This window comes from Myotis davidii, unplaced genomic scaffold (assembly GCF_000327345.1).
Source record: "Myotis davidii unplaced genomic scaffold, ASM32734v1 scaffold79, whole genome shotgun sequence".
In the NCBI taxonomy this organism is placed as follows: Eukaryota; Metazoa; Chordata; class Mammalia; order Chiroptera; family Vespertilionidae; genus Myotis; species Myotis davidii.
The window spans coordinates 1,135,875-1,149,855 of NW_006294339.1; the positions used below are offsets into that span (position 1 = coordinate 1,135,875).

At 37.7% G+C, this 13,981-nt stretch overlaps 1 protein-coding gene across 3 annotated transcripts in view; it reads left to right on the plus strand.

Annotated features, from left to right (window-relative positions):
* The window catches only part of ZFYVE9 (zinc finger, FYVE domain containing 9), an 84,698-nt gene that overhangs the window by 37,976 nt on the left and 32,741 nt on the right, over nt 1-13,981 (plus strand). For all 3 annotated transcript variants that reach the window (XM_006768315.1, XM_006768317.1, XM_006768316.2), the window contains 3 exons: nt 1,763-1,883; nt 6,170-6,292; nt 8,653-8,808. In XM_006768315.1, coding sequence (XP_006768378.1) covers nt 1,763-1,883; nt 6,170-6,292; nt 8,653-8,808 — 400 coding nt within the window. The remainder of the gene's footprint in view (nt 1-1,762; nt 1,884-6,169; nt 6,293-8,652; nt 8,809-13,981) is intronic.

A 13,981-nucleotide genomic window follows, 5' to 3' on the forward strand; every position in this document is an offset into this window, starting at 1 on the left:
AGGGATTGGGCCTGCCCTCTGCCACCCGGGAGCAGGCCTAAGCCAGCAGGTCGTTATCTCCCAAGGGGTCCCAGACTGTGAGAGGGCACAGGCCGGGCTGAGGGACCCCCCCTCCCCCCCGAGTGCACAAACTTTTGTGCACTGCGCCTCTAGTATATAATATAAAATTTACCATCTTAACCATTTTTAAGTGCATAACCCATGGCATTAAGAACTTTCATATTGTTGTACAACCATCACCACTATTTTCAAAGATATTTTGAAAAAGCAGTATAAATGAGACTTTAATAAACCAAATACATTAAAAGTTCAGAAATTATGAGGTAACATTGAAATTTTGTTTTCACACTGCAAGTTTTAAATGTGTGTGTGTGTGTGTGTGTCTGTGTGTGTATATACATATACACACACACAGACACACACACACTTATATACTAGAGGCCCGGTGCACAAAAATTTGTGCACTCAGGGGAAGGGGGGTGGTCCCTCAGACCGGCCTGTGCTCTCTTGCAGTCTGGAACCCGTCAGGAGTTAACGACCTGCTGGCTTAGGCCTGCTCCCGGGTGGCAGAGGGCAGGCCCAATCCCTAGGTGCAGCCCCTGGTCGGGCTCAGAGCAGGGCCAGTTGGGGAGTTGGGGCGCTGCCCCGTCATGCACAGAGCAGGGCAGATTGGGAGGTTGCGATGCCACCCTCAGTCATGCTCAGGGTAGGGCTGATTGGGGGGTTTGGACACCGCCCCCTGTCACACTCAAGGCAGGGTCGATGGGGAGGTTGTGGCGCCACCCCCTGTCACACACAGAGCAGGGCCAATCAGGGGGTTGGGGCGCTGCCCCCTGTCACAGCAGGGCCCATCAGGGGGATTGGGGCTCCATACCCTGTCACGCTGATCCCGGTGCTGGGAGGCATATTACCCTTTTACTATATAGGGTAGAGGCCTGGTGCATGGGTGGGGCTGGCTGGTTTGCCCTGAAGGGGGTCCTGGATCAGGGTGGGGGTCCCCACTGGGGTGCCTGGCCAGTCTGGCTGAGGGGCTGAGAGCTGTTTTCAGGCTGGGACTGAAGCTCCCAACCGCTCCTTTTTTCTTTTCTTTTTTTTTATTCTGGGCCAGCTTTAGCTCTGAGGCTTCTGCTGCTGAAAACAGGTTTCTGGCCTTTGTTCACCATCTGTATTTGATACAGTGTTGCAGTCCGCTGGCTGAATCTCAGCTGAGTAAAGCAGGTTTCTGGGTTTTTTTAAACTTCTTTATTCACAACATAGTTGCTTAGAGTTGCAGCTGAGAGGCCGGCAAGTCAGGCGGGGAACGTTGGAGTCCTCCGTCACTGAAGCAAGCAAGCACGCCTCCCTGTTCGCATCAGCTGCCTGGCTGCCGGCCGCCATCTTGGCTGCCAGTTAATTTGCATATCTCAGCCCTACTCTGTGAGTGACAGGGGGATCAGCCAAAGGGAAGGGTAGCGGTCGTACGCCAATTACCATGTTTCTCTTTTATTAGTGTAGATATATATATAATGGCAAAAGAAACTTGGGTAAAGGAAGCTTTGCCTCTTCTCTCATTACTATGATTTGATGATGCCAAAGGGAGAGACTGTACAATTGGAAACATTTTCATAGTATAAGCCCAGTGTTTTAGGAAACCATAGGTTAATGAGTATGAAAAAGTATGAATTCCAAATTTTCAATTAAATTCTCACTTATATCCTTGATTATATTTTGCAAAGTCTTAAACATCTTTATAATGCTCACTTTGCTCATTTGCTTTTCCTAGACAGATACTTCTCTGTTCTCTGGGAATATAACTCAGGTTGGAAGTCCTGTTGGGAGTGCAATGAACCTTATTCCTGAAGATGGTCTTCCTCCCATTCTCATCTCTACTGGTGTAAAAGGAGGTTTGTGTACTTACATTTTGCCTTCTAATTAAGGTAAAGAGATAGAATTTGAGTGATAACCACCCCTTCTCTAACAAAAAAATCAACTACTCAATACCATGAAATTAATTGTTGCTGTTACTGGTTGTTTTAGAGTGGATATTTATGCTTTTATATGATAATGTTATTTCATTTATTGGAAGGATATATTTTTAATTTTAGTGTAAATGTAGTTCATTGGCAGTTTTTAAAAATATATGTGTATTTTAAGTATGTTTTTATTGACTTCAGAGAGAGGAGGGTAGAAGGAAAGAGAGGTGGAAACATCAATGATGAGAAAGAATCATTGACAGGCTTCTTTCTGCATTCCCCCTACTGGGGATCAAGCCTATAACCTGGTATGTGCCCTGACCAGGAATCAAACAGATGATCTCTTTCTGGTTCATGGGTTGATATTCAACCACTGAGCCACACCAGCTAGGCTGATAATATTTTAAAGCATATAATACTCTGAAGTGTTTCTTGTGGTTCCAGAGTTGGCCCACCTGATACGTCAGTACATTAATTTAACTTTTTGTTTTGAAGTATAATATACATTAAGAAATCTATAATAATGAAAGTGTAATATGTTAATTAGACGGGACAGCCGAACGACCTTCCGGACATCATTCCGGACGTCCTTCTTGATGAAGCTGTGATGGCAGGGGGCAAGGTAGAGGCAGTTAGGGGCGATTAGGCAGGCAAGTGGTTAGGGGTGATCAAGCAGGCAGGCAAGCAGTTAATCCTACCAGGCCTGAGGCCCTGAACCTTACTGTCCCCTATACCTGGGCTCCTGAGCATTACAGTGAAAAAACCAACATGATATAGAAAAATGTTAGTTACCAGCAAACAAGTGGTTAGAATAAGATGGAACTTGGAGACATTGTAGAAAATAGGTCTACCTTTCATCTACCTTTCATCTAGCGCCAATATTCCACCTTTGTGTGGAAATTACCGAAAAATCGGTACAGTGGTCTGGTAGGGTTAAGGGTATCAGGCAGGCAGGCAGAGGCAGTTAGGGGTGATCAGGCAGGCAGGCAGGTGAGCAGTTAGGAGCCAATGGTCCTGGATTGCCAGCAGTAGGACATCCCTCTAGGGGTCCCGGATTGCGAGAGGGTGCAGGCCAGGCTGAGGGGGAACCTCTCACCCCCTGCACGAATTTTTGCACCGGGCCTCTAGTGTACATATAATAAATGGAGAATACTTAAATGGCAATTTTATTGTTAAAAATATTTTTAGTGAGTTCTGATAAGAAGTAAAATTATTACCCAATTTAAAGAATGCTTGTCTTTGCATGAACAAACTGACGAATTTCAGAGGGAAGGTGGGGTGGTGGGGTGGGTAGGAAGTGCTTAACCAGGGAATCTATATGCATATTATGGACACAGACAATAGAGTAGTGAAGGCCTGGGAGGGGCGGGTGCAGGGTGGAAGGGGTTAATGGGAACAAACAACAAACGGAACATCTGTAATACTTTAAACAATTTTAAAAAATGCTTATCTTTTTGTGAAAGTTTCTTGTTGACATATCCAGATCAGCATTCAATTAGTACAGTTTCAAAAGATGTTTTATCAATAATTTCTCCTCAATTTTTTCCTGTTCTTTTACCTGGTCTCCCTGCCTTCAGTCTTTCTGTCCTTTATCTTCCACATCTAGCCTGTTATCTTTTTAAACAAAGGTATTATCATATATTGCTTTTGCTTAGAAACAGTCAATGGGATTTTCAATCCCTTCAGTATAAATTGCCTACCTTAGCATACAGTGTTCCTTATAACCTTATCTCAACTTATATGTCTAACTTTTTTTCCAGCTACTGTCTCATGCATTCTACAGTTCACCTGCATGCTACAGTTTATTCACTGTCTTGAATAGTCAATTTTCATACTTTCATGCCTTTTCTTCTGCTGTGGAAGAGTGGGAAGAGAATGGACTTCAGAGTTGGACAAATCTGAGCTTTGCTCTCAGTACTAATCCATTGTAGCTGTGTGATCCAGTGGGCAAATCATATATCCTCTCTGAATGTTTTTCCTACTCTTTAAAAAAAAACTAGTAATTACACCACCTTAATTTAAGAGTCATGAATATTTAGTCAGATTTCATACCTGAAAGTACTGAGCAAAAAAAGTGGTACAAAGGAGGCATGTAATTAATACTATTCTTTCCTTGCCTATAATATCCTTTTATAACCTAGAATCCTTGAAAAATTCCTCAAACTTTCAAAATCCAGATTAGTGGAAAACTCTCCTCTGAATCCTTACCTAGGCTGTCTCTGTAGTAGTGTTTTGGATCCTTACTGTTTTAGTAGGAATTCTTGTAGACTGTTACTGCATTCTTTTCTTATTGTAAAGTAGATAGTTTATAAGTCTGATTCTTTCACTTAGAAGATGAATTCCTTCAGTCGTAATTTATGTTTGTGTCTTTTTAGTTTAAATATATTTTTATTTCAGAGAAGAAGGGAGAGGGAGAGAGAGAGAAACATCAATGAAGAGAGAGAATCATTGATTGGTTGCCTCCTGCCCGCCCCACACGGGGGACTGAGCCCATAACCCGGGCATGTGCCCTGACCAGGAATCGAAATGTGACCTCCTGGTTCATAGGTTGATTCTCAACCACTGAGCCATGCCGGCCAGGCATGTTTGTGTCTTTTGCTGCTAGCATGGTGCTGTGCCTGTAGTAGGCTCTCAGCAGTGTTGGCTGAATGTATTTTACCAGCAGATAAACTGTGTTCTGATAGTTCAACAGTGAGCTTTCACATAAAGTTAAGCATTCTTTTGTTTTGTATAATGCCTATGTTTCTTTACCAGGCAGGAACCCCTAAAAATAATCTTTTATTAGTAAAATTACGATGTAGTTGACAAATTTTTGCTATTTTCATAAAAGTTAGATTAATAAGAAATTGTATTGGCCTACTCTGTTATTAAGATAAATAAGATTGCATTTTCATTAAAATGCACGTCCATTAACTCTAATTGTCAAAACCTCTCCTACTTGAAACTGGTTATCTCATATTTGCTTACTTAAACCACATTACTCTCTCTCTTCACCACAATTTTGCAATGTTATATTTCAGTTAAATAACTTCATAATTTTTTTCTTTCTTTTAAGTCGCTTAGTATTTCTCTTTCTAATAAATATTTTCATTGATAGGGTAGACATTTCCCATACCTCCAAAAACTAGTTTTTTGGTTTCTATTAGTCATTGGGAAATGGTGTTATTTTGTTCTACCTGCCTATATGCAATGTTCATGTTTTCAGTTTCTTTCCACTGTCTTTATATTACACAGTGGTTATTACCCATGATTTTGACTTCAAACTGAGATGACTACCATCATTCAAAAAGGGGTTGCTGAATATGACATAGTACTATGCTTATAGGAGTTAAATGGGAAGAGTTCTGTTCAGAGCCTCATGTATTAACTTGTTCATGTTCAGAATGTGATGTGTGATTTACTGGTGATTTTGGTGATACATGTACTGAACTCTTGATTTTTACATAAATGTATTCCTTCATGAAACCAATCACTTAAGATACTTTTGGTTTATTTTCTAGATGCATTTTTTAAAGTTTAATTTTTTAATGGTAAAAAATCTCAAACTACACTAAAGGGCATTGAGTAAAAAGTAGGATTCTCTTCTACCTCAACCACTAGGCATCCTTTCCAAAAGTAACTAGTATGTTACCACTTTCTTATATATCATGGATTCTTTAAAATGTTGCTCTTAGAACATGTAATATGTGAAATTCTTATTATGATTGTTGGAGAATTTTTGTTAAATAAAAGAGTTGTTGCTGAAACCGATTTGGCTCAGTGGATAGAGCGTCAGCCTGTGGACTGAAAGGTCCCAGGTTCGATCCGGTCAAGGGCATGTACCTGAGTAGCGGGCACATCCCCAGTAGGAGATGTGCAGGAGGCAGCTGATCGATGTTTCTCTCTCATCGATGTTTCTATCTCTCTCCCTCTCTGTAAAAAATCAATAAAATATATATATTTTTTAAAAAGTTGTTTTTAGATTTGGCACAAATCATTTTGTGGAGCAATCTCTACATAGAATAACCATGTTGTCCTCCAAATTGGACTGGGTCACTTTTGAAAATGAAAGGGGGCACTGTTAATGATACTGAGATAGCAGGCACAAACCTCTATTCACTCTGCCTATCAACCAAATACTCTCTCTTTCCTTTGCATAATCTGCCTGTTCCTCCATCAGATTTCTTTCTGTGTTTGTCCCGTTAGCCAGTCTCTTACATTGTTTTTTCCCTTTACAGACTATGCTGTGGAAGAGAAACCATCACAGATTTCAGTGATGCAACAGTTGGAGGATGGTGGCCCTGACCCACTTGTATTTGTTTTAAATGCGAATTTGTTGTCGATGGTTAAAATTGTAAATTGTAAGTTAGAAATTTGTTTTTCAAAATAAAAAGTGAGATGCTTTACTGACTCATAGATAATAAAGCTTTCAAATTTATTACAAATATTTTTATATAGAGCCACATCTTATTGACCACTGGGTACTGAAGAAGTTGGTTTGTATAAAATAATATATCCCAGAAGACAATTGTGGGACTAACAGAAATTCTTGCTTTTAATCATAGGAATGAGATAGGTGAATTCTCTGTGAAGGAAAGCCAAAGAAAACTTGAACTGATTTGAGTTAGGTTCTTCCTGAAATAAGTATGTTATGTCACAACTTACCACCAGGATAACCAGTGGTGGATATATTATCCAGGAGGGTAAAAAAATTATATGCCAGATTTAAATCTCAGAAATCTTAACAATGCTGCAAAACTTTGTTTGGGAGAAGTATTATTTAACTAACACGTAGTGAAGCTTCAGTACATCTTAAGATTCAGAAGAAACTTCTAAATTCTTAGTGCCTTGTTGGGCATCAGAATGAGAGAGAAGACTAACTTAAAATCTTGATTCTAAGATGGTATTGGAAAATAGAGAACACATTTATCTTGGATGAATATTAAAAGGCACAGTTTTGGAGAGAGGAAGGAAGCACTGGAGAACAGTCCTCTAGTTCCCTCTGTGAGCTTGTTCTAAGTTGAACTTGGAAACCAGAAACAGCTATTTCCTTAGAGGTTTTACATTGATGAAATGCAGTTTTCTGTTTACTTGCTAGACATACCCTTGCATGTTTGGCCAGTTATTAATTAAATGCTTGTGATCTTTCCTTGTAGGATCAATTTTAAAATAATTTGCTCATTGGGGTGGTGAATACATGAAACAATATACAGTGATGTATTATAGAATTGTACCCCTGAAACCTATATAATTTTATTAACCAATTGTCACCCCAATAAATTAAATTTAAAAAATAAAATAACTTGGTCAAAATTTCAATTTGTCTTATCTAGTTTATAAATTGCACTTAGAAAATATCTAACCTAGGATTCTTTTTGTTGTTGTTAATCCTCACTCAAGGATATTTTTCCATTGATTTTTAGAGACAGTGGAAGGGAGGGGAAGAGACATAGAGAAAAATAGATGTGAGAGAGACACATTGATTGGTTGCCTCCTGCACACGCACCAACCTGCTGGGGATTGAGTCTGTGTGCCTTGACCAGAATTGAACCTAGGACCCTTCAGTCCTCGGGCCAACAGTCTATCCATTGAGCCAAATCAGCTAAGGCTAACCTAGAATTCCTCTTATATATATATTTTTTATTGATTTCAGAGAGAAAGGGAGAGGGAGAGAGATAGAAACATCAATGATGAGAATCATTGATTGGCTGCCTCCTGCACGCCCTCTACTGAGGATTGAGTCTGCAACCCGGGCATGTGCCTTTGACTGAAATCGAACCTGGGACCCTTCAGTCCCAGGCTGATGCTCTATCTATTGAGCCAAACCAGCTCACCATCTGTTTAGATATATAAAGTAACAATTGCCAAAGTGAAAAAGGGATCTTTTGTTAGTTTGATTTACACTGTGGTATTTATAATTTTATTAGAATCCTTTTTCAATTCCTTTGGGGATCCCACTATGTTGGAGTACAAATGATAGAAGTGCCAAAGACTGAACATTATTTTTAACTACATTTTTAAGTATATATTGCTTATGCTATTAGGACTCTACAGAGCCTTGTAGTGAAGAAGTGGAAGTAAGTAGTCCAGAAAAGCCATCTTTTTCATCACTTTTTACAGCATGAAGCTAAGTAAAGTCATGTTGATGATCTAGGATTTTCTTGCAGAAAGGTCTGTAATTAGAATAGCTAGAATCTTTTAGTCATAGATTAATGTACACATAAAAAATATCTTTTAGGCCACAACCTGAATTCAAAGCTGTAATATTGGCTTTTATTGTTGTTGTTTTAAGCCTTACATAAGTAATTCCTATGTTGAAGTGTGTGTTGTTGTTTTTTAAATAAAGATGGGGAAATAGATTTTTGATCATTATAGCTAAGGATGTGTAGATTGTATTTATTTTTAAAGGAACATTCTTTCTTTTGATAATTACACTATTTTAATAATAGCAGTTAAAAGTTTTCAGTGTGTCTTTTTTCACTATTACTTCTTTTACTCCCCTTCCAATTGTTTTTCTAAGAGTTTGCCTAGAGCCAGAGGCATCAGTATATTTTATTTTCTACAGTAGTTCTTTGGCTCAATGCAGTACAAATCGCAGGTTGAATTATACAGACAGTATGATCTATTTTATTCTTTGCTGTATTATAACAGACTTTTGTGCATTTTTCAAAGGTTAAGAATTGAGAGAGATGTCTTTGTTATATTTTTATTCCATCTGTAGATGTGAACAGGAAGTGCTGGTGTTTCACAACCAAGGGAATGCATGCAGTGGGTCAGTCCGAGATCGTCATTCTTCTACAATGTCTGCCTGATGAAAAGTGTCTGCCGAAGGATATCTTTAACCATTTTGTACAGCTTTATCGCGATGCTCTGGCAGGTGGGAATCCTTATGATTTAATATGCACCCTTTATAGGTGATAAAACTTAGACACAGATGCAAAATAATTGTGTTAAATTTGGAAGCCTGGCGTTGGATGTTGATATTAGTGGCAAGTTAGAACATGCTTTGGTCTGAGGAATTATAAATTTTAGTACTTTACCTGGTGTGTTTGTTACTTTACAAAGGCTAGAATCAAAAGTTATAAGAGAATCCATTGAGCCTGATGTAAGAATATTTTTCTTCGAGTAGCTTAGGGATCATGATATTGGTACCCAGTAGAAGAAAGCATAATCATAGCTTATTACTTGTTTCTTCAGTTAATATTTATATATTCATAATGTAAAAGTACTCTACATTTAATTTTCAAGTTTCAAGAATCAAGCATGGATATCTTTATTATGGTTTCAAAATAAATTATAAAAATTATCTAAAAGTAAGTGCATAGCTATTAGAAACTGGAGAAGTAATCATATAGTAGTCATATTTTTAATTTTTGAGGAACCTCCATACTATTTTTCATAGTGACCACATCAATTTACATTCCCACCTACAGTGCGTAAGGGTTCCTTTTTCTCCACATTTTCACCAATATTTGTTATTTTAAAATTGATTTTTTTAAAAAGCTGTTGTGTTGCCCTAACCGGTTTGGCTCAGTGGATAGAGCGTCAGCCTGTGGACTAAAGGGTCCCAGGTTCGATTCCGGTCAAGGGCATGCACCTTGGTTGCAGGCACATCCCCAGTGGGGTGTGTGCAGGAGGCTGCTGTTTCTAGCTCTCTATCCTTCTCCCTTCCTCTCTGTAAAACATCAATAAAATATATTAGAAAAAAAAATAAAAAGCTGTTGTAGGAATTCAGCAAGAAATTAACAGGGTTTAAGTTTAGTAATGACAATGGCAATAAAGAATGTTGAGGAGATATAAATGACAGTGATGCTTTAGTTCAATAAGATTAGTTAACTAATTGGATGTGAGGGGTGAGAGGGAACAAGTGGAAAGTTGACTTCAGATTTCTGGCATGGGCACCTGAGTGTTGTTCTTATTCATTAAGATAGTAAATAGAAGGAGAACAAATATGGCAGCTGAAGTCTTTGTTCATTGCATTGAATTTGAAATAATGACAACAGATGATAAGTAAATTGAAATGATCTCAGAAGGTAGATCTGGGAGACCCAGTGTTTATGTGAAAGTTGAAACTATGGTTGTGAATAAGATGGGCCAGTGTGAATGGAATTCTGAGAAATACCTACAAGGAAAGGCATGAATCATTATATGAGTCATTAAAATATATGTTTAGCATATATAGTTACTTATTTTTAAAAAGTATCCTTATATATCAGTAGAGTCCATTATTATATCGAAATGAAAAAAGTCTGCAACAAAAAATTACTTGGAACTGATAGTGAGATAATGGTGATAGCCTAACGTCTTCTATAATACATCTAAGCCATCTTAAATACATGTATATTGGTTGAGGGCATGTACATACATACCTAAGTAAATAACATTTCAACAGCATAAACAAATGAGCTATAAAAGTCTCTCCTTGAATAGGAATCATTTCACAGCTCAGGAATACAGGCCTAGAAAAGTATCTTCAATTATCTAGTACAGCTCTAATGAACCTGGAGGTGTTGATGGCTTGTCTAAATCACAGGCCTAGTTGGTGGCAGAATTAGGTCTAAAGCTCCCCGACCAGTGTTCTTTAGTTTATGTCAATAAAGCATAAAACTGTACTATTAATAGTACAGCAGTTTAAAAAATACAGATATGCAAAATATCTGTGATATGCATGTTTTACTATGAATCCTGTTTTTAGATAATGAAGGTAGCAACTTGCTATATTATTTCACTATGATTTTTTTAATAGGTGGAAACATATTTTAAGTGTTCTAAAATGACCCCAATTCATTATTTTTCTCCTTTGTGTAGCATAGTGAATGGAATTGGCAAATTGTATCTTAAATTTCCCCTGAGTATGACAGCTTTGAATACTCTACCACTTGCTTAGTGGTTCCTCTACCACAAATCACTAATAAAACCTTAAAAACCCTTGAATGAACTTTATAATTTAATCTGAAATTTTAATCTAAACTACAAGTATTGCCCTGACCAGTTTGGCTCAGTGGATAGAGCGTCGGCCTGCAGACTGAAGGGTCCAAGGTTCGATTCTGGTAAAGGGCATGTACCTTGGTTGTGGGCACATCCCCAGCAGGAGGTGTGCAGGAGGCAGCTGATCAATGTTTCTCTCTCATCGATGTTTCTAACTCTCTATCCCTCTCCCTTCCTCTCTGCAACCTATAAGTATTTAATAATATATGTATGTATATATGTTTCTTATTTAGTATACATATATTTGTCATATATAGTTGCTTATGCTTTCCACAGTGAGGGGGGAAATTATATTTTGTGAGACATAACATTTGAGAGTTTCAGGATGCCTTTTGATTATCATAATGCCATGGAAGATTTTAAATTGTATATAGTATTTTTGAAGCAAGTCACTTTTTTACCTGTAAAACAAAATGTTTCCTAACTAATGTGTTTCCACGGAAAGAGGAACCTCACTGGTGTTTTCACCATCATCAATGATTTTCTTGTACTGTTTTACCAGTTAAAGAATATTATCTTACTAGAGGCCTGATGCACGAAATTCGTGCAAGAGTAGACCTTCCTTCCCTGGCTGCCGGCACCAGCTTCCCTCTGGCACCTGGGACTCGGGCTTCCCTCTGCCCGGCTTTGTCTGGAAGGACGTCCCGTCTAATTAGTATATTACCCTTTTATTATTATAGATGGAACAGGTTTTTATTTTATTTTTCCAGCTAATTTTGAACCTTTTTGATAAATTACATTTATCTTTCTGTGAACAGAGGAGCCAAAGTATTGATGCTTTGCAGAGTAATTTTTCAACTGATGAGAAAGTAATATGGAATTATTTATGAAGACATGATTTAAGATTAATCATTAATATTTATTGAGCACTTGCTACATGATAGGCAATGTATTCATTGCTTTAAGTGCACTATTTCACTTCTTCTTAACTATTAAGTTTATACTGTTCCTGTTCCCATTGTACAAATGAGGAAACTAAAAAGCACTGTGGGCATAATAACTTGCCCACAATCACACACATAGCTGGTAAGTGGTTGGACCCAGGTTTGAATTCAGCTGTGTTTTCTCTAAGTCTCATTTTTTGAATCATAAAATGCAATAAACTACCTCTTGAGCTTTTTGAAGGTACATGGTAAATCTCATAGATGCTCTGAACTGAGGAAATGATCTTTTATGAAGTACTCATGCTTAACTGTAGTGAATTGTACTACAGAGAGCTCCAAAGGACTATCTAAATTCTTTTGATGACTTGGGCTTTTTAAAGTTATATTAATGCCTAAAATATTAGTATTTCTTGAAGTAAATGAACTATTTGCTTGGAAATTGTTCCATTTGAGTTGATATAAGGATTGATGAATATGCTTTGAAACAAAGGAAGCTGTTGTCATAGATATTTAAGTTGTATCTAAATTGAATTTAAAGATGGTTATTTGTGAGCACTTTGAAAACCAAAATTTTAGTTCCAAATTTAAGATAGAAAATTGCAAATTATATATATTTTAAAGAAATTGTGGTATATCAAAAGATCAGGAGATTGAAAGATCTGCTTTTTAGATCTTATTTTGCCACTTATTTACCCAGTATCTTTGAGAGTCACCTAACCTCTACCCATAAGCTTCAGTTTGTTCACCTGTAAAATAAAACCCCCAATTTCAGAGATGGTACTAACTCTGTTAAGCTAGAGCACTGGTCTGATAATTACCTGAATTGCTTTGTAAACTGATTTAAAGCATTTGACATTATTGCCAGCTCGTTTATGCTCAGAAGCAAGAGTTGTCTGTTTTAATCACTATATAGATTCTTGAGTGGTCTTGTGGTGTGTAGAATTAGTTCAATGGTTTCATTGTATTGAATGTTTCCATTGAGAAATATTCTCTATAAATTAGTATATAAGAGACTTTATGAATTCAAGAGCCCCAGATTAAGTCTTCAAATGAAAGCTTTTCTTTATCAAATTCTTATGTCCAGTGTGTTGTTTTTGCTGATATCTGTGGAATGTTACCCTTTATTTGATGAGGTAGTAAATGACAATATAAACTAACTTACTCTTTGGATTGTTAAAAGTCTACTTAAAATTTTTTTTAAAAGAAAGTAAATGTTTAAAGCATAAAAGATACTTTTTGTAATGGAAAGGGACATACTATAAATTTTGAGTGTATGGGGGCAGAAAGGTAATATCTGTAGGAAAATAACCAATAATAGATTCCAAAGGAATAATTAATGAATGCCTTGAGTTCCAAGCCAGCATTTTTCACCTCTGAGCTGTATTCACTAGGGCCGTGGTCGGCAACCCGCGGCTCGCGAGCCACATGTGGCTCTTTGGCCCCTTGAGTGTGGCTCTTCCACAAATACCATGTGCGGGCGCGCACACGTACAGTGCGATTGAAACTTTGTGGCCCATGCGCAGAAGTGTGGAAGAGCCGGTATTTTGTGGAAGAGCCAAACTCAAAGGGCCAAAGAGCCACATGTGGCTCACGAGCTGTGGTTTGCCAAGCCGCAGTTTGCCGACCACTGCACTAGGGCATTCTTATGAAACATAAACATGCTGTCATTAGAGCTTTAGAGGAATGCTATTGTGTACTTTCCGTTGTAGAGGTGGGGGAGAAATCTTCCATCTCTTCTTCTATTCCTCCTCCTCCCCATCCTTCGAGATAAAAAGATGAAATTTATATAAACCTTACTCTAAAACCTTTGATAAAGCAAAGAAAATCCTGCAATGTTTGGCTGATTATTATATGTATATTTGCATTATAAGTAATAGGTATGTTTTGAGACACACTGTATGCCAGGTGCTGATAGGCATTCTACATAGTATAGTCTATCATTTATTCTTCCCAGCAGGTCAGAAGTTTAGTATAATTTATTCCATTTTACACAGATGTTGAGGCTCACAGAAGTTAAGTAACTTGCCCCCAAATCACACAATAATGAGTGATCGAACTAGTATTCAAACTCATATCTCTGAAACTCCCAAATCTGTGACTTTTTTTTCCAAAATACCATACTACTTTCTTGATATGGGGATTTTAAAATATGTATATAATTTCAGAGAGGAAGGGAGA